The following is a 21,133-nucleotide window of genomic DNA, read 5'->3' as shown; positions in this document are numbered from 1 at the left end:
CATTTTCTTAAAACTTATAAGCAATATCTGGATAAAAAAAATGTTGAATGTAGATTAATAAGTTACAATTTTTTAAGTCAAATAATAAAGATCACAGAATATCAAAATATACACCATTATAGATATTGTACCAATAAATAATGAAGAAAATTAGAATAGTATATATATGAAAATCTAGCACAATTGACAATACCTAATTAATTACAGGAACAGATACAAGTTAATGTTAAAATTACCTAAAAAACAAACTAAGAAAATTATTTCCAACCTATCTGAAGTAAATACAAAATTTTTTGTTTAATAAAAAAAAATTTGAGGTAGTTAATAATTTTATAAGGAAATACAGAAACAATTACATTGCCTAAAAAAAATTACTAAAAAATCAATCAACCAACCAATCATCAATCGCACATACAATTCATTAATAAATTGATAATATAATCAGACAACAAAATGAATATATAACAAATAGTTTTGGGAAATATTCCCTTCAGTTATGGACACATTTATAAAATGTATTAAAATATTATCTTTTAATAATAACTTTCCAAAAATTTATTTTTTGAAAATATTAAATGAGAACAATTATGGATAATGAATTCAAGGTACCGAAAAAAAAAATCGCGCTATCATACTCAACAAGGCGCTACATAAACATAATGCTATATGCGCTTCAATAGTCTATCTTATATAACTATTCAATATCATACAATTTAAGGACTGCCACAAATATTGCCAGGCAATAAGTGTTTCCAGAATAAACAACAATAAATATAAATTACAAAAATTAAACATACATACATACATATTTTCTATTTTCATTCATAAATAATGCTTAGTTATTTTTTAAATGTTATTTGTTATGGAAACATGATCAAATTGCCATAAAGAAAGAGCCAAAGTACAAACAAGAAGTGGGTTCAGTAAATAAGGGAAGAAACAGTTAATTAAACTAAATAATTGTGAATTAACTATACTAAAATAAATAATGTTTACCTTAACATAATTTAACATATAAATAATACATTAATTTTATTCAAAAACTACGGTTTAAAAAGTTTATAAATAAAGATGTAAACAGATTATATATTTTGAAGATTACAAAACTTCCAAGAAACAGATTGGATTTATAATTAACAACTATAAATAAATAAATATTAATTAAATATGTAAAAATTTCTAATCAATATAACTAAAAAAAAATTACACATCGAAAAGTACAAATTTATATTATATTTATATACAATTAAAAAGAAATCCATACTTTGACTCTTTCTTAAAATTATAAACATAATTTACATCACCTTCTTAACTAATAAAATTATGTAAAAACAAACTTTTAGCTTAATACAAAATAAGACAGTAATTTTAAATATTTATATACATATTTAAACTAATCCATATTCAACAATGTTCTGAAACAAAAAAAATATATACATATACACACACATATATATATATATTATATAACTAAACCTTAACTAATATAGTTGCTAAATTAAATATTTCTTCTTTTAAACAAATCTTATAATAAAAATATGACGAGTTCTTTTAAGGAATGTGTCTACATAACCCCATAGAAAAATGATATGGTTGGATGACAAGTCACCTCTACGCCATCTGTGAAGATTTTCACTCCCTCAATAGTATACATAAAGTGAGTGGGGAAAATATAAACTCTGAATAGGAAAAAATCCATAGAGGTATATTTTATCTAAGAAGGCTAATGAGGTGTAACAAGAAGCTTTATTCAACGGCTTAGTTATAGTAGATTTACTAAGACAGGGTCATATACTGTTGGGATTCAGGATGACGTAGTTAATATCCTGAATTTCTTAATAATAATAAAAAATATTTATTCAGTTCATAATTAAGGATACTGATATATCATCACTGCAGTTACATGGATATGTTCACAGTCCATTGAACATACATTCATTGGACATTATTAATTAGTTAAAACTAACTCTCTGTATAATTTGGTGGCCGCCATTCTACACCATACCTGTCCCCAGGCCTCATTAATGATGTTGTACCCTATTAAATCCCTATTAGAAATATCAGTCTATTACTTACGAAGAAAGTGATAAATGTAAGTATACAAACCATGATACAGCTAGACTGGACATTGTCCTCAGTATAAGATTTGATGAAACAGGGTAGATAATAGTCGTGTGTCATTGTTGATGCTCTGGATGAGACAGATGCACCATTAAAAAATAACACAGGAATGTTAAAGCTGGTGGCAGATAAAAAATATGTTTACTTCCGGCTAAGTTTTGTTTAATTTACTTCTATTTTAGGTTTTTTTCTTGTATAAAAGAAATTAATCTGCCTTCTAGGTATTTACATATACGCCAATGAAACTAATCCAAAACTTTAAGTAACTGAATAACTTTAAAGGAATTTTGTAAATATTGAGGGCACTAACCAACTGGTTGTACAATACTCATGATAGTTCAGTTTTCACTTAGAGCTGCTGAAAAGTAATGCACACTGGAACATAACAGCAGAACAAAATATCATACCAAGCAAAAGGTGTTGCCATGTTGTAGTTTCATTCACTTACTACTAACATTCAAAAACTTGTTGACCGTACCCTCTCATTTTCTCATTTTTTTTCAGTTGCCAATGTTAAGGAGGTGAGTAGTACTACTATGTTAATGCATTTAAATAAAGTATATTTACTGAATTTTTAACAGTGGAAAATTTGAACACTAGTGATATTCATCGATGTTTATGGTGTTAAGACTAAAAAACATAACAGCAGAACAAAATATCATACCAAGCAAAAGGTGTTGCCATGTTGTAGTTTCATTCACTTACTACTAACATTCAAAAACTTGTTGACCGTACCCTCTCATTTTCTCATTTTTTTTCAGTTGCCAATGTTAAGGAGGTGAGTAGTACTACTATGTTAATGCATTTAAATAAAGTATATTTACTGAATTTTTAACAGTGGAAAATTTGAACACTAGTGATATTCATCGATGTTTATGGTGTTAAGACTACATACTGTGAGTAAGTCGGCAATAATATGCTGTGCATCAGGTGCTGATAAAATGAATAATGAAGTGAACCTTGCAATGGTCAACCAGCTTCTGTGATCGATGAAAAGCACCAAAAGGATGTGAATGAATCGATTCAAAATGACTATGGCACACACCATCATCCCAGATAAGACATATTGAAAGTATTATATCACATACAGAATCATTCTAAGACCATGCATACTTGGATTATATATATTGCTTTGGTTGTGTTAAGAGAATGTTACCCAATATTTGTACATACTGGGTAAATAACTCTGGGTTAATAAATAGTTAAATGGTTAACTGGGTAAATAAATAGAGTAACTTAACTCTATTGAAATTCCAGGTAGTTTTTTACAAAATTAAAATAAAATGTTTGATAAGGCAATGTGTAAAAAACCAGTAGCGAGACACAGGTTATGAAAGAAGTAAATGAACATACAAAATGCATTTGATAGAAGAAAGAATAGTAAAAACAATATATGAGCCCATCAGTGTAAGAGGAATTCAGATTAGGTTTAATGATAGAATAAAAGATATACTTTAAAATAGAAACATAAGTTTATGCAGGAAAATTAGCTGTTTGGGCCATACTGAGAGAAAAGTGATCGATTTCAAAAGCTAATTTACATGATTGGAAAGGTAAGATGAGAGGGGATTACATAGTCAACATAAAATTGGGAAGAATAGAGGTGAACCATGGAAGAGGCACAGATTGCTCACAGTAGTCTGTAGCACTAGGATAAGCAAGTGATAGATATCACAATTATAATTTAAACAATATGACACGTGTTAAAAGGAATGACAATGGAAGGGTTAACATTTGCTATTAGGTTATACAGACAGCACTCTTATAAATCATCACTATAATGAATACATTAAAATTTTGAAATATTTTTTGGCATCCTTCAACTTGTAAGGATTACATGTTTGAACATTAGTCATGGTTATTGGAATGATTACATATGTTCAATTATATGTCAGAGACTTATTCAAGTAAACTAAATCCTTTGCAATAGTTAATAAACATATATTCTTGTCAATAAATAATATTCTTTTAAAAAAATGTTGGATACTGAAAAGGTTTCTTGTAATTGTAATTATTATATAACTTATAAATTAGTAGAGTTCAAAGGTAAAGCAGGACATTTTCAAAGATGAATGTCATTAATGAAATTAACATTATGATATTAAGCTTACCTTTATACATTACAACTGATGAATATAAATCTCTGTACTAGACACAGTTGTTACATCTATTTTATTTGGTTCGTCTTGCACGACTGACCGTTCTTGGACGTGCACTTGAACTACCAGAGCCAATACTAAACATAGCTGAACCACCAGGAGTCCCTCCAGCACCTTAAATGTTTATTCATACAAATTGTTAAATTCAAGACTGAATTAGTAGAAAAGTCCTAAGAATCAGTGTTTCTCAAGCTTTCCAAAAGTACCACCAAACCCAACATAAATAAACCATACAATAACAACACTTTACTCCAAATATGCTACTAAAGAGCATCTACATCTATCTGGCACATTGTATTTTGAGTTAACCACTTAAAAAAACAAAACAATTCAACACTGTTACATATCTACGTACTATCTTTGTTAACCAACATAAGACATAAATGAAGTTAAAACTAAATAAATGGTATAATAAAAATTACAAAAAAAAAAATGATCATATTACCTAACTTGAGTTATTTTATCTGGTTAACATTGTAATATTTTAATAAGATTGTTTTCACAATTCTTATGTCGACATTAATTCATCTCTATCAATAAAATGGATGCAGTTTCACAATTTGCTTTACATCAGCAATATATAATTTTGATAAGTTGGATAAGCAAGTTACTACATTTCAAATAAGAAACACTACGATTATTTAAGTAAAAGTAAATATTTTAGAGGTTACGCATCATGGAAAATCACATTATTAACTCACTACAAAAAATTAAGAAAACTGCATGATTGAATCATTTTTAAGGAATTCTTCCAAACCAAAATTGTTTTATAGCAAACATTTTTCAACTACATAAAATTTTACACACTATCATTATCAGATAAAGAATTTTCTTTACTATGAAATTTTACTTCTAAAATTAATAGCATAGCTAAAATTTTATTTTTAAATGTAAATTTCTTACTATTAAACCGTGGATGAGCTTTTATACATACAAAATAAAAAAATGAGATTTATAAAATGAAAGATGAACCCTTTCAAGGAATCAAGTATGAGACCAGGTAATCTAGAACCTGGTGTTATTAAGAATTAACTGGTTAAAACTTACAACAAATAAACCACAGCACACAACATATAAAGCATATTAAGATAAGAAGAAATTACAGAAATCATATAAAAAAAAAAAAATCAGAAAAATAAACTGTGTCAATTATAGTTATTTAACTTTATAAAACGGGTTTCTGAAACCAGGGAATTCTGACTTAGGTTAGATGTATAAAAAATGAAAAATATGAGAAAATTAAACCCAGCATAGAAAGGCAGCCAGGAATGTTTTTTTTTTTTGTCTTCAGTCATTTGACTGGTTTGATGCAGCTCTCCAAGATTCCCTTTCTAGTGCTAGTCGTTTCATTTCAGTATACCTTCTACATCCTGCATCCCTAACAATTTGTTTTACATATTCAAAACGTGGCCTGCCTACACAATTTTTCCCTTCTACCTGTCCTTCCAATATTAAAGCGACTATTCCAGGATGCCTTAGTATGTGGCCTATAAGTCTGTCTCTTCTTTTAACTATATTTTTCCAAATGCTTCTTTCTTCATCTATTTGCCGCAATACCTCTTCATTTGTCACTTTATCCACCCATCTGATTTTTAACATTCTCCTATAGCACCGCATTTCAAAAGCTTCTAATCTTTTCTTCTCAGATATTCCGATCGTCCAAGTTTCACTTCCATATAAAGCGACACTCCAAACATATACTTTCAATCCAAACATATACTTTCAAAAATCTTTTCCTGACATTTAAATTAATTTTTCATGTAAACAAATTATATTTCTTACTGAAGGCTCGTTTCGCTTGTGCTATTTGGCATTTTATATCGCTCCTGCTTCGTCCATCTTTAGTAATTCTACTTCCCAAATAACAAAATTCTTCTACCTCCATAATCTTTTCTCCTCCTATTTTCACACTCAGCGGTCCATCTTTGTTATTTCTACTACATTTCATTACTTTTGTTTTGTTCTTGTTTATTTTCATGCGATAATTCTTGCGTAGGACTTCTATGCCGTTCATTGTTTCTTCTAAATCCTTTTTACTCTCGGCTAGAATTACTATATCATCAGCAAATCGTAGCATCTTTATCTTTTCACCTTGTACTGTTACTCCGAATCTAAATTGTTCTTAAAAATCATTAACTGCTAGTTCCATGTAAAGATTAAAAAGTAACGGAGATAGGGAACATCCTTGTCGGACTCCCTTAATTATTACGGCTTCTTTCTTATGTTCTTCAATTATTACTGTTGCTGTTTGGTTCCTGTACATGTTAGCAATTGTTCTTCTATCTCTGTATTTGAACCCTAATTTTTTTTAAATGCTGAACATTTTATTCCAGTCTACGTTATCGAATGCCTTTTCTAGGTCTATAAACGCCAAATATGTTGGTTTGTTTTTTTTTAATCTTCCTTCTACTATTAATCTGAGGCCTAAAATTGCTTCTCTTGTCCCTATACTTTTCCTGAAACCTAATTGGTCTTCTCCTAACACTTCCCCCACTCTCCTCTCAATTCTTCTGTATAGAATTCTAGTTAAGATTTTAGATGCATGACTAGTTAAACTAATTGTTCTGTATTCTTCACATTTATCTGCCCCTGCTTTCTTTGGTATCATGACTATAACACTTTTTTTGAAGTCTGACGGAAATTCCCCTTTTTCATAAATATTACACACCAGTTTGTATAATCTATCAATCGCTTCCTCACCTGCAATGCACAGTAATTCTACAGGTATTCCGTCTATTCCAGGAGCCTTTCTGCCATTTAAATCTTTTAATGCTCTCTTAAATTCAGATCTCAGTATTGTTTCTCCCATTTCATCCTCCTCAACTTCCTCTTCTTCCTCTATAACACCATTTTCTAATTCATTTCTTCCATATAACTCTTCAATATATTCCACCCATCTATCGACTTTACCTTTCGTATTATATATTGGTGTACCATCTTTGTTAAACACATTATTAGATTTTAATTTATGTACCACAAAATTTTCCTTAACTTTCCTGTATGCTCCATCTATTTTACCAATGTTCATTTCTCTTTCCACTTCTGAACACTTTTCTTTAATCCACTCTTCTTTCGCCAGTTTGCACTTCCTGTTTATAGCATTTCTTAATTGCCGATAGTTCCTTTTACTTTCTTCATCACTAGCATTCTTATATTTTCTACGTTCATCCATCAACTGCAATATATCGTCTGAAACCCAAGGTTTTCTACCAGTTCTCTTTATTCCGCCTAAGTTTGCTTCTGCTGATTTAAGAATTTCCTTTTTAACATTCTCCCATTCTTCTTCTACATTTTCTACCTTATCTTTTTTACTCAGACCTCTTGCGATGTCCTCCTCAATAATCTTCTTTACCTCCTCTTCCTCAAGCTTCTCTAAATTCCACCGATTCATCTGACACCTTTTCTTCCGGTTTTTAAACCCCAATCTACATTTCATTATCACCAAATTATGGTCGCTATCAATGTCTGCTCCAGGGTAAGTTTTGCAGTCAACGAGTTGATTTCTAAATCTTTGCTTAACCATGATATAATCTATCTGATACCTTGCAGTATCGCCTGGCTTTTTCCAAGTGTATATTCTTCTATTATTTTTAAATTGGGTGTTGGCAATTACTAAATTATACTTCGTGCAAAACTCTATAAGTCGGTCCCCTCTTTCATTCCTTTTGCCCAGCCCGTATTCACCCACTATATTTCCTTCCTTGCCTTTTCCAATGCTTGCATTCCAATCTCCAACTATTATTAAATTTTCATCTCCTTTTATGTGTTTAATTGCTACATCAATCTCTTCGTATACACACTCTACCTCATCATCATCATGGGCGCTTGTAGGCATATAGACGTTAACAATCGTTGTCGGTTTAGGTTTTGATTTTATCCTTATTACAATGATTCTATCGCTATGCGTTTTGAAATACTCTACTCTCTTCCCTATTTTCTTGTTCATTATGAAACCTACTCCTGCCTGCCCATTATTTGAAGCTGAGTTAATTATTCTATAATCATCTGAACAAAAGTCGCCTTCCTCTACCCACCGAACCTCACTAATTCCTACTACATCCACATTTATCCTATCCATTTCCCTTTTTAAATTTTCTAGCCTACCAACCTTTTTTAAACTTCTAACATTCCACGCACCGACTCGTAGAATGTTATTTTTTAATTTTCTGGTGACCCCTTCCTTAGTAGTCCCCACCCGGAGATCCGAACGGGGGACTAGTTTACCAGAAAACGGATTTCTGGAACCAGGGAATTCTGACTTAGGTTAGATGTATAAAAAATGAAAAATATGAGAAAATTAAACCCAGCATAGAAAGGCAGCCAGGAATGTATATTTTATAAATATTTTTTACCTAAGATTGGCAAAATTTCAATATTTCAGCATTAATTTAAAATAATATTGAAATAACTTCTCTAAAAATCTAATTAACCTTTTAAATAGCTTGCAGATAAAGCAACAGATAATATACTACACATCCAAACGCCTGGAAAAGAATATCTAATAAGATGGGGAATGAATATTACATAAAAATCCTTATTCTAGAGAAAACAATGTCTTGTTTTCTCCCTAGCATCAATTTTAAAAAAGTATAAAAAAATTCCAGCCAAGACAGCAAAAATTATAAATAATAAAATCTAACTCCTAAAAAAGTTATTTTTATACATTAAATAGCCTCAGACATGCACTTACACATATTTTAATGGGGAAGATGAGAACATGATGAATGAAATGATAAACAAAAAAATATTAGATCCTTCCGAGAACTAAATGGCTTAGAAGCCAGCATGCTAATCATTAACCCTTCACAGGCAGAAACCCATATATGGGTTATCTGTACTTACGCTGCATGGCAAAACCCATTTATGAGTCTCTGAATGTGACCAACTGTCTTCACGTAGTTACATATAAATTCAGAGATGGCAGGAGATATTCTTTCAATAATTTTGAGGAGGGAATTCCTGATACAACATGATTGGGAATCATTTTACTTCAGTTATCAGATGAGTTCAAACCCATGCATATGTAACAAGACATGAGCATTATAATTTATCATACAAAAAAAAAAATTTTAAGTAATTTGTTTACAAACTGTTCCTTCCAAAACTTCATTTTCGGCTTGCTTTGTTTTTATTCAAATAAAATTTTTGAGGCAAAAATTCAGAAGGAAATGAATAAAAATATTTATGTTATTATTATAATAAAAACATATACTATTCCCTGTGTAGGTGCACTGCTTCTTCAAAATTGTTACTGTTTATATTACCATTAATGTTACTACAGTTACTATTATTATTCAGTCTTTTACATGAAAAGAACTCAACGTAAAACAACCAAAATCATCACCTAAAATCTAATACGGTCAGTGAAACTTGTGTCGTTTTCGCGTAATCTTTTTCTTGGGAGATAATTAAACAGTGTTCCTTAACCAGATTAGTGGCAGAATTCAGCAAAAACACTAGGTATATGTTGTTTTTATGTATGAATGTATATTTCAAGTTACTTCAAATAGTTTTTGCATGAATTTTTTTTTTTTTAAATGTCTTCAACCTACAGCCATAAAACATCGCCGTCGCCTGTAAAGGGTTAATGAGACCAAGGCCCTGTTAAGGGCCTTGGTCTCAAAACCAATTTAGTTGACGAGCTTTATATTGAAGAGAGCAGAAACTAATCAAATAAGGAATAAATAGTTACTTAAATTTTATAATCAAGATAGATTATAAAAAGTATATACAGTCAACATATACAGAGATATCCATAGAAATGATTAGATCCTTTAATTAAGGGGCAGACAATACAAATTTAATTACACTTGTAAAAAAAAATCTTACAGACTAAAATACAAGTCAAATTAGCAACAATGTAAAAAAGACTGCAGATGTCTGTATATAGAAAAATGAAAAAGGGCTCAAGGCGTATAAAAAGATTTTTGTGAAAAATATGGAAGTCATTAATAAAAATAAAGTTGATCAATGCAAGTACCAAAACTGAAAAAACAAGTTAATTTAAAAAAAATGTATGAAATTAAAATTAACTATAAGAATTGATTTAACAGGCTCAATGGTTTGATTTGCAGAAAGAAATATGGCATGGATCCAGATTTTGAATGATGCTGTAGAAATTTTAAGTTAAAGAAAAGGAGATAACAAGAAAATATAATTAACAGTGATCTCGTTACTAATAAAGAAATTGGAAATTATAAAATAAGCTGAATCAAGCACTGTATATGTATTAAGCACCAGAAAATAAGGAAAACCAGGAATAAAAGTAGGAGAAATTAAGCACAAGAAAGAGTATCAAAATCAAGGGTAATAGCACCAAGAAATACTCACACATCATGATGAAAAACATGAATAATATAAAACAACAGACATAAAAAAAGAAAGGAATCTTGGGTAAGGTAACAGAAAAAGTAAAACTTTGGTATAAAGAGAAAAAAGCTGGCATGATATGGCTGAATTTTTTTGAAGATTAAATCATTGTAACAATTTTTATAATTTGTAACAATTCATTTATTTACTGCTTGATTTCCACTGTAACATAATTTTACCTGCCTTACGTACATGTTACACTTGAATCTACTAAAATAACTGCACTGATAGCTTGGTTTGTCCAGACTTTATATATGTGTGTAATGGTGGAAAAATGTATTTACTAGTGGTCTTAAAAGATGTGACTAGTGATGATGATGATGTGAACTTAAATGTAATTATCAATTACACAGCAAATTAATCCAAAATCTTCAATGTTTTCATAAAATCTCCATTATAAAATTTTTACCAGTTGAAAGTGGTAAAAAAACTACATATGACAGCTTCAACATGTCAACTTAAGTAATAAGAAATGTTAATGTACAATATGTATATATACACACAAAAGATGTGATCAAAAAGTATCTGCCCTTGGCTTATAAGAACTATTTAATTCAATGACTGTCTCCTTCAAAGTAGGCCCCTTCTGATGTAACACACTAATACCAGTGATATTTCCATAGTTTAGAAGAATTTTTCAAAGTAATTTTTTGTGAGTACAAAAAATAAGTCCTTCCTTGCATAAGCCCTCTTGTTATATTTCATTTGATCTCTTCTGTCTTCAAATCTTTCCTTTAAGTGAAATTTTAAGCTTAGGAAGTAGCCAAAATTGCAGGAAGCCATGTCTTGTAAGGACCTTACTTAAGTTGTTCAATTTGTGTTTTGCCAAGAATCTCAGGATAAGTTGTGATGCATGGGTTGGAATGTTGTTGTGATGAATTTTTCAATCCCCATTTTCCCAAAACTGGCCTCTTGCATCCAACAACACCATTAAGCTGATGAAGAATGATTATGTAGTAGTCTTTATTGGCAGTTTGTCCTTGAGGAGCATACTTGTGATGAACCATGCCTTGATAATAATAAACTGTCAGCATGACCTTCATATTTCTTCACAAGCACCTGGCTTCTTTGCTGCAGAGAAAATGGGGTTTTCCTACGGGATGACAGGCTTTGTCTTGGGGCCAGGTTCCATTCTCATACTCTCATGGTCAAACTTCAAGCTATGTGATGAAATCATCAAACAAATTAGGTGGGAAGCTACTAACTGACAAGTACCAAAAATTTCTTCTCAACTCATTCAATCATTTTGAACAGTAATGAAAACACGACAAGCACTACTCACACATTTTACTTTCATAGCTGTTAAGCATCATCTGGCTGTAATGGGAGTAAAACAGTGTATCATACTCAACTAATAAGAATCAAGGCCATATTCCACGGCGATTTTCCTGCGCTACAATTAGTTACTATAACAAAAAATAAGGTCGGATACTTTTTGATCACACATCATTCTTATACATATAATCTATGATTCAATTACATATATAAAAAAATATATATAATTGAATCGTAAAATTTAATGTATAATATAGAAAATAATTATATTTTTACAATTCTTTCAGTAAAAATAAAAAAAAATCCTTAATTCAAGATTATAAATCTATGAAGATAGTTCTTTCAGTCTGGAAGATATTAAATATTCAAATTAATCATTTTAGTCTTCATAATATTAGCTGCAAACAGCCACTTTTTGTCTGGCATGCAAACGACTTACTAAGAAATAAGTTTTTTAATTCTAAATTAAAAGAACTTATGTAACAACTGGAAGGAGAAATAATAATAACGTATAACTTATGAGAGGTTCGGTAAAAAATAAATGATGCCTAATGCTATCATGACAAAAAGAGATACTGTTGACAAATAAAAATGTCAGTTTCAGTTCAGAAAAAAATTACTGGACAATGAGGAACTATTCTGTAGGCAAAAGAGATTGGTCTTTGGAATGAATTACTCAACTTATTAACATTAAATAAATTTTATCATAAAACAGTTTATACATTAGACTGTCATTTTTCTACCTTATGTTAAACAAACAATAACTGATATATGTAGGTTTTAAACAACAGACTTATGTATTTTTACATATAAATTATACAAAATCATACTCTTAGTTATATTGTTTCTATAAATACTACACAAATATATACATATATACACATATAACTATATATGCTGAATGAAAGTGTAATTGGTAATATACTTCCATTATAACACTTATGTATTTATTTTTATAGGTATTCAAGTAGGGTATAGAATGAAAGGAGAAAAATTATTGCCTTAATTAACAGTAAATATTAATGTTTCATTCCATCAAATTTTGACAATATCCTGTATAATTTATTAGCTTAAGACAAAATTTAAGCTTAAAAAGAATTACTAATTAAGCGATAGAATTAATTAACACGATGCCTAAATCCTTCCATTCGATATGCTACGAGAATTTAGACGGTTAACCTTTGGCTTTAATAATAAAGTAATAAATTTCAATAGACAGGAATCAAAACCTTGTTTATTTTTCCAATCCTTACTTAATTTTTTTTTATTATTTTGGCAGACGGAAATCAGCTGAAATTAAAACTCTTCTCCATAATGCAACCAAACTTAACTAAAAACACAAATTATATTCCTTCGGGCATCCAGCAATCTTATGTTCCCTTCTTCAGATGATTAACAACTTTTAACTGAAAATTGGAAAAAAAAATAACTAAAATAACAGTAAACAATATCACTGCAAAAATTTATTGCAGTGTTTCCCAAAGTTTGGAAGCAACAAACAATTCTTGTAATTCTATCGTAAAATTTTGACCTAACATCTGCAACTTTTATAGCATACATTCACATGAAACAAAAAAATAAAATTTTGGAAATTTTCATACTTATCTATTTTTAATCAATTTCTAATCATAAACATAAATAACTATTAAACACTAAATAAATTAAACAAAAATTATAAATTATCCAGAAAATAACATTAAATTATTTTTAAATGAAAAAATAACACTTAGAAGAATCTACAGCATCTTCTTACAGCTCCACAACAGCATTTTTCTTGTAGGCCTGAACTTATAACATAATGTTAACAATTTTATTTAATTAAAAGTATTAAAAATGTAACAAAATATTCTTAAACTTAGAAACTGAGTTTGCTGGTGAAAAGAAAAGTTTGGGAAACACTGAGAACTATTAAAAAATAAAAAATAAATATAATTCAACAATACTTTAATTTTTTTTTTAAATCCACTACAACTGATAAATGGATTAATAAGAAATATAAACCCTATTATCAATATAAAAATATTACAGATATAAAAAAAATAATTATTTTTTTCGTTATTACTACAATACTAAAAACTATTTTTTTTTTAAATCTTCATAAACATAAAATTTAATACCAAATTAAAAAAAAAATTAAATTAAACCTTACCAATACTATTAAAAGTTGGAGGGTTAATTCCAGATCCAAAAGGTGCATTGGCTGCATTAGTTCCACCCCCAAAACTAAATATTCCTAATGACAAAAAACAATCAACACTATCACACACAAAATAATCCATGCACAAAAAAACCAAAGGTATTAGTAGCTAACAAAAATACAGTGGTAAGATATACATATATAAACAAAAATAAATGATACAAACATTATTCTTATAAAGATAAGAAAACAGAATAAAAAAATAAAGTTATACATTAAAAAGTCTACATTTTTAGTTTAATAAATAGCTTCAACTATATTACTTATAAATAAAAATTGTACTTCATGCAAAAGATTCTTTAACTAAATTTCTGTTTTGAATGACACATCAAAATCCCATTTTTATACTGTATCTGCTGATTTTTTTGTTCACAGAATTATCACAACAGGGACCACTTTTTTTTAAGTAGGATAAACTATCAGCCATTAATACATACCGACAGTACCATTTATAACTATATGCAGAGTTATATGCAGGGATTTCTAGGAATTGCTTTACTAAATATTAACTTCTGATCTTGACATTTTATCCTTTCTTCACACCCTTCTCTTTGGTGCTACTTCCTGACACATTCCTGGATATTAAAAAGGGACACTCAAGACCAAACAGTCCAAAAACTGATTAAATTAAAAAGAACAGGTCTGACTGCAACATTCTATTTATTTTTTTGGTGGTTACAATTGGATTCTTTCATCTGACCACTTACACAAGGTGTGTCAATTAAATGAGATTGTTTCTACTCTTAGAGAATCGATTGTGAGCTCATTGGCAAAGACCCTGAACAAGTCTCAACCTCCATGAAACATCAAAATTCTTAGACACTCAGTTCACTGATAGTCATAATTTAGAGCAATGGTGTTTTTGTTATGTGCCGGAGTAATTTTATGTTTAAAAGATGTGCAACAGGTTAATTTGAAATTTTTGGAAAATTGCATGAATCTGAGAAGTAACGGTCAGTGCACTAGAAAACATTTATTTACAAGAATTAAAGCTAAGAGAGTCAGAAAAATATGATCAGAAGTGTGATAAAATGGTTTCATTCTTCATCAGGACACTGCACCTGCTTATATAGCACTTTCTGTGCAACAGTTTTTAGCTGAAAAACGCATAATAAAATGGAACATTCTTCATATTTACCAATTTGGCACCATCTGAATTTTTCTTTTTCTTAAGTGAAATCTGTGCTTAAAAAAATGTTTTGACTCAGTTGTAGTACAGAAAACGGCAGATGTGTTAAAACAGCAGACAGAAACCGATCTACTCCATGCCTTCCACCTGTGGAAAAAACACTGTACCGGTATGTAAATGCAAATTGGGATTATACTGAGTCCTCAAATCTTGCATCCTTAATTTAACATACTTCCTGACATTGCCAATTGATGAAATTTTGCACAGTTAGAATTGTAATACATATAAACAAAAGTTGTTACTGTTTACTACAGATGATAAACAAATGCAAACATTTAAAAATTTACTCATTGCACTAATTTGTAAAAGCAATTTAATTAAAAGTATTAATAACAAAAGATGATTTACATGGAAATCGCAGAACCTTGTAAAAACAATAACAGATTTTTGTTGTTTCGATTTAAAATAATCATTATGTAACTGCATACACATATAACAAACATTGAGAAAGAATAATTTCAGTTCACTGGCAGAAATTTTATTTCGGTTCTTTTTCTTTTCTTTTACACAATTACTATTGTATTTATCTTGGTCTTAATCTTTGTACAATGACAGATAAATTGGAAGGAGAATCCGGCTACACCTAGTGATCTGGGTCATTAGTTTTGCTTTTGTGCAACCCCTGGAACGGCAGTAAGTCTTGGATAGTTCTAAAAGTACACAGGGTCATTATTCCACCAATCTCCAATCAGGAGCTAGCATGAAACCACAGATGGAACCAGAGGGACTCACCCAAATCCCAAATACAAGTCCAAGAAGGGTAATGAAGGCAGGACTGCCTTTGATCAGGCAGTTAACCATTTATGGTACATACTGTAAATAAACCATGATTTGCCAAATTTGAAGTATTTGAGCCAATCATAAACAGAAATATCTAACTTTTGTCATAACATCTGGCAACCACTATTCTATAAAATAGCCTATTTATAAATGATTCGCAATAAATGAATTGTCATATGTATATAAACTTTTGGACTAGTATATCTCACCAGTGATGAATAAATTGAAGATACCACGTAATGATAGCATCTTTGACATTTTAAACAGTTTTAAGGCTGGTAAATCATAATCTAAAAAAAAATAATCATAAAAAGGAGAGTTTCTAACAAAAATGATTTTATTTGAATAACATTAAATAACTAATTTTAACACTCAATTATTTATCTTGGTCACAATCTTTGTACATCGATAGATATATCGGAATAAGAATCTGGCTATACCTGGTGACCTAGGTCATTAATTTTGTTTAGATATATCTTGAAGAACAATAATACACAATAATCAGAATAAACAGATCGCTGGTAAATCTGTTTAATTTTAAAGATTTTAAAACTTAACATATGTCGAGAGGAAATATGTAAATCTCGATACAATTCAATTTTTTTTAAATTTTAGACTCAAAAATACTTATCAGTTGAATGAGTTAAAAAGGAAATTGCCAACTGTATCAGAACTATCAAATCCCTCAATAAAATCAAGTCACAAATTATACAAAGATATCACAAAATTATACCAGCCAATAAACATATAGCAGAAGTAAATAGTAGTGTTAGTAATTTAAAAATTTTAAATATTAAAATGAATAAAATTATTGATCGCATTAAACAATAATGAATTGCATAATGAAGTATTAATGAACAGACTAATTATTTCTGTCTACAAGTACTGTTTTTAAAACAGAAATAAACTTACTTGTTAAAACAATAAAGCATTTATTTTGTTTTAAACTCAAGTAACCCAAACAAAAAATAAATAAAAATAGCTTTACCTGAATTCACAGCTGGTTGCGATGAAGATGCAGTATTGAACTGGAATGTTGGAGCAGTAGCTTGAGCAGAATTATTTTGACCAAATGCAAACACTGGGGCTGATGGATTTTGTACAGAGGGCTGAGATGCTTCAAATGAGAAGGGTTTTGGTTCTGGTGGTTTAAAAGGAGAACTGAAAGCAGAAGATGCTGTGGTAGTTGCATTTGTAGAACTACCAAACGAAAATGTATTTGTTGAAGGAACTGAAGATCCAAAAGAAAATGGAGTTTGAAATGATCCTCCAAATACAGACTGTTTAGTCTTATTATCAGACAATGGATTATTATTTGTATTATTATTGAAACTGGAAAATGAAGATGGTCCATTTACAGCTGAAGTGACAGTATTTAAAGGCTCTGGATTGCCAAACATAGGACTTTGAGTGGTAGTTGTTGAAGAACCGAATGAGAATAATGATGATGATGATGATGTAGTAATTTGACCAAAAATAGGTGTAGATGATGTAACAACTGGATTTGAGGAAAATGTACTCACTGTGCTCGATGGTGTTGCACCAAAACTACCACTCTGAGCAGGTGATGAAATAAAATTGTTAAACAAAGAAGGAGCAGTGCTAGTGGCAGCAGAAGACGATCCAAAGACATTAGTAGACCCAAACCCTTCTAATTTGTTTGAATTACCACCAAAAACATTATTAGTACCGAATGCTGGAGCTTTGTCAGTAGAAGAGGTGTTACTGAAGAAAGATGGTGGTGAATTTGCTGAACTTGTTGTGCTAACTTGAGAAGTAAGGTTTGATTGAGCAATAACATTACCAAATACATTTGGCTGCTGTTGAATAGAATTAGTAGATGGCAGATTTGCAACAGTTTGTGGAGTAATACTGACAGTTGTGCCACCAAAAAAGTTAGGCTGTGTTGATGGTTGTGAAGTAACGGAACCAAAAACTGATGAACCTTGATTAGCAGCTTTACTACTTAAACCGAATGAAAACGCTGTACTAACGTTTGCAGATGTGTTAGAGGAACTAACTATAAAAGGTGATGGAGCAGACTGTGGTGTGCTTGAAGATGAACTAACTGTAGAATTAGTTGTATTTGCATTACTAGATGTTCCTAATCCTCCAAAGAGTGGATTATTTAATTTATCACTGTTGTTAAAACCAATGCCATTATTAGCACTGTGAGAGCTTCCAAAACTGAATTGTGCAGCCTGAGGTTTTTGAGAATTCTCTGTTACAGACTTCTCACTGTTTATATTTCTGTCATCAGAAGCTTTTCCAGTATTAAACTCAAATGATTTGGAACTTGGATTAAAAGCAAAAGTACCAGCTTTTAATGGATTAACGGGTGAAGAACTTGAAGTTAATTTAGTGATAGGTGTAGAAACACTAGTTGTAGGTGAAGAAATACTATTACCATTGTTTGATTCAGTTTTAGGACTGTTCATAGAGTTTATCCCAAAAATTCCTAAAGAAGGTGATTTTGAAGTAGCTGATTGGGCAGTTTCAACAGATTTTCCAAAAGTAAAACTAGTAAATGCAGCAGGAGAATTTTGTTTTGCAATATCTGTACTTTCTACACCTTTGTTGATTATATCATTGGAAGCAGTGGAAACAGCAGTATTAAGTAAGATGGGAGATGATTTCGGCGATGACTTTGCTTCTGAAGATATTAATGAACCAAATGGACTTTGTGACTGAGAAGACTGTGCACCTGAAGTGGGGGTTAGTGAAGGGGCCGATTCGTTTATAGATGGAACTGCAGTGGGACTTGAAGTAGCAAACATTAAATTTGGCTGTGCAGAATTAGCATTCTTATAGGTGCTACCTAAAGAACCAAAACCAAACTGCACAGTTTCTGACGACGAAGATATTGACACGTTAATGCTATTTGAAACAACAGTTGCTGTAGTTAGACATGTCTGAGGAGATAAATTTACTGAACTGCCTAATGACTGATTATTATTATCTTTAACAGATATCTGATCACAAAATGTCACAGTCTTAAGGCGTTCATTATTAGAAGTTGTCTTCAATATCGAAACTGGACTTTTAATGGTTTGCAATTCAGATTTAATTAGTTCTGAATCTGACTTCTTCTCTTTTGAGGATGTTTTGGCAGTTTTTAAAATTGCTATAACACTTGGACTCATAGAGGAAACGTCAGCATCGATTTCATCTGAAAAGAAAAAACAATTGTTATATGCTCTTGCTTAATAACTAAATCCTTATTAGCAATATTTAAGACTGAACCATAACAATAACAATTGAAAACACTGAACCATATTATCTTGGGTTAGATTTATGGTAAAACCACAATGATCAGTGCATTTTCATATTTGTAGTATGTAAGATTAGTTATAGCTTTTTCCTTACACTTTTAGTTTATCAAATATAAAGAAAAAAAAGAATATATATATAATCAAACAAAAATTAAAATAATTTTTTTTAAAAATTATATGGCAGTGTATCCACTCAAACTCACATTCAAAAGTTTAAATTAAATTACAAGATTAAAACTTGTTAAGTATTATTAATAATTATAAAAAATGTAATGTATTTTAACCATTATTTGATAAAATGATCACTCAAAAGTGCTAATAAATAATTATTTGCTCTATATAGTATAAAAATAACTGTGCAGCAAATAGCGAGAATAAAAATTGATTATGATTATTATATTCTGCAGCTAGGATGCAAATTAATAAATTACTACTCGAGTCATAACAAATATTGGATGCACTATGTAATTTTAATGTGTTAATTGTTTAATAAAAATGGCAATCACTTCCTAAGTTATCACTATTCACAATGATGCAATATGATCTGTCTTAAATTCTTGTTTCTTTTCCAACAATACATTTATACAATACTATCACAATTCAAAACCTCTAACCAACATATGGACAAACACTAACAATTTCATTTTGCTCAAAAAAAAAAAAAATCACCATCAAACTGCTATCAAAGTGTAAAACAATAATAAAAGAAAGAATGAAAGAAATAAGTTTATCAGCATCAGCATAGACTTTTGGCATCATGTTGATGAAGATCTATCTGAGTTCCCTTCCTCTACCATGACTAATGTGACATGTAAGTTGTAGAATGTTCAAAGTGATAGGAAATCTACTAAGAGAATAATATCAGAAGTTGAAATACTAGTGTACAACATGACGATCTGAAAATGCACAGTGGTTTATCAATACATAATATTAAAATTGTTGACAGCACATAATTAATATATAACCCATAACCAATCGAACAGAATTCACCAACATGAAGAACATTTCAATTCTTAGAGCATTCTTGATTTTCATGTATATATATATATATATATATATATATATATATATATATATATTATTAGGCAATACTAAATTTTGTAAGAAAAAATTATATCTGATAATTTTTGGAGAATGGGATTATTTTTTAATAAAATTAAATATTTATATTTCTGCTTGTAGGCTTGCAACAAAATTGAGTTTTAACGTCCATTCATAAATATTTAATTATGTAAGCTCATTTAGAGTCAACTACAGTATGATTAACATTAAATATATACATATTTTTCAACATAATGATCAATATTAACAAATTGACCATTGAGTTAATAAAATTTAATATCAAATGAAATTTAAACCAAAACACAGATAATAAATAAATAAGTTAAACTTACCACATTAATTCCAAGAATTGATTTTTACGGGATCCTACATCTTCAGTTTGTATTTAATTCTACATTACCCCATTGAAATAAATTGTTTTTGTAATTCGTGAATTTTGGATTTGTCAAAAATGTTACTTTTTTACAAATATTAAAAATATAATGAATGAATACACAAATTCTGCTGTCCAGATGGGCAGAAGATTTAATCGTTTTTCATGTAATCATAATATTAATCACCAACTGATGATGCAGGATAATTGCAAAAGTTAACTCTTGGAAGTTTATTAAATGTTTATATAACAATGCTATGAGTAAAAGTACAACTTTTTTTTGGTACAAACGATTCAAAGATGGACGAACGACAGTCGATGACGATGAGCATTCAG

The 21,133-nt window shown here is 29.8% G+C and overlaps 1 protein-coding gene across 5 annotated transcripts in view; it reads right to left on the bottom strand.

The window, feature by feature from the left end:
- Positions 1–1,299: 1,299 nt before the first annotated feature.
- The window catches only part of LOC142319738 (uncharacterized), a 39,012-nt gene continuing 19,178 nt past the window's right edge, over positions 1,300–21,133 (bottom strand). Inside the window, exons 8-11 of one of the 5 annotated variants that reach the window (XM_075357351.1) lie at positions 17,079–19,259; positions 14,074–14,157; positions 4,233–4,394; positions 1,300–1,415 (exon numbers count right to left, since the gene is read on the bottom strand). In XM_075357351.1, coding sequence (XP_075213466.1) covers positions 4,294–4,394; positions 14,074–14,157; positions 17,079–19,259 — 2,366 coding nt within the window. In that variant the 3' untranslated portion in view covers positions 1,300–1,415; positions 4,233–4,293. Of the gene's footprint in view, positions 1,416–4,232; positions 4,395–13,140; positions 13,331–14,073; positions 14,158–17,078; positions 19,260–21,133 lie in introns of those variants that run through there. The other 4 variants (XM_075357354.1, XM_075357352.1, XM_075357353.1 and 1 more) reach the window with 4 other exon arrangements.

This window comes from Lycorma delicatula, chromosome 2, assembly GCF_047948215.1.
Source record: "Lycorma delicatula isolate Av1 chromosome 2, ASM4794821v1, whole genome shotgun sequence".
NCBI classification, from domain to species: Eukaryota; Metazoa; Arthropoda; class Insecta; order Hemiptera; family Fulgoridae; genus Lycorma; species Lycorma delicatula.
This window is presented reverse-complemented; position numbering and strand designations above follow the sequence as displayed.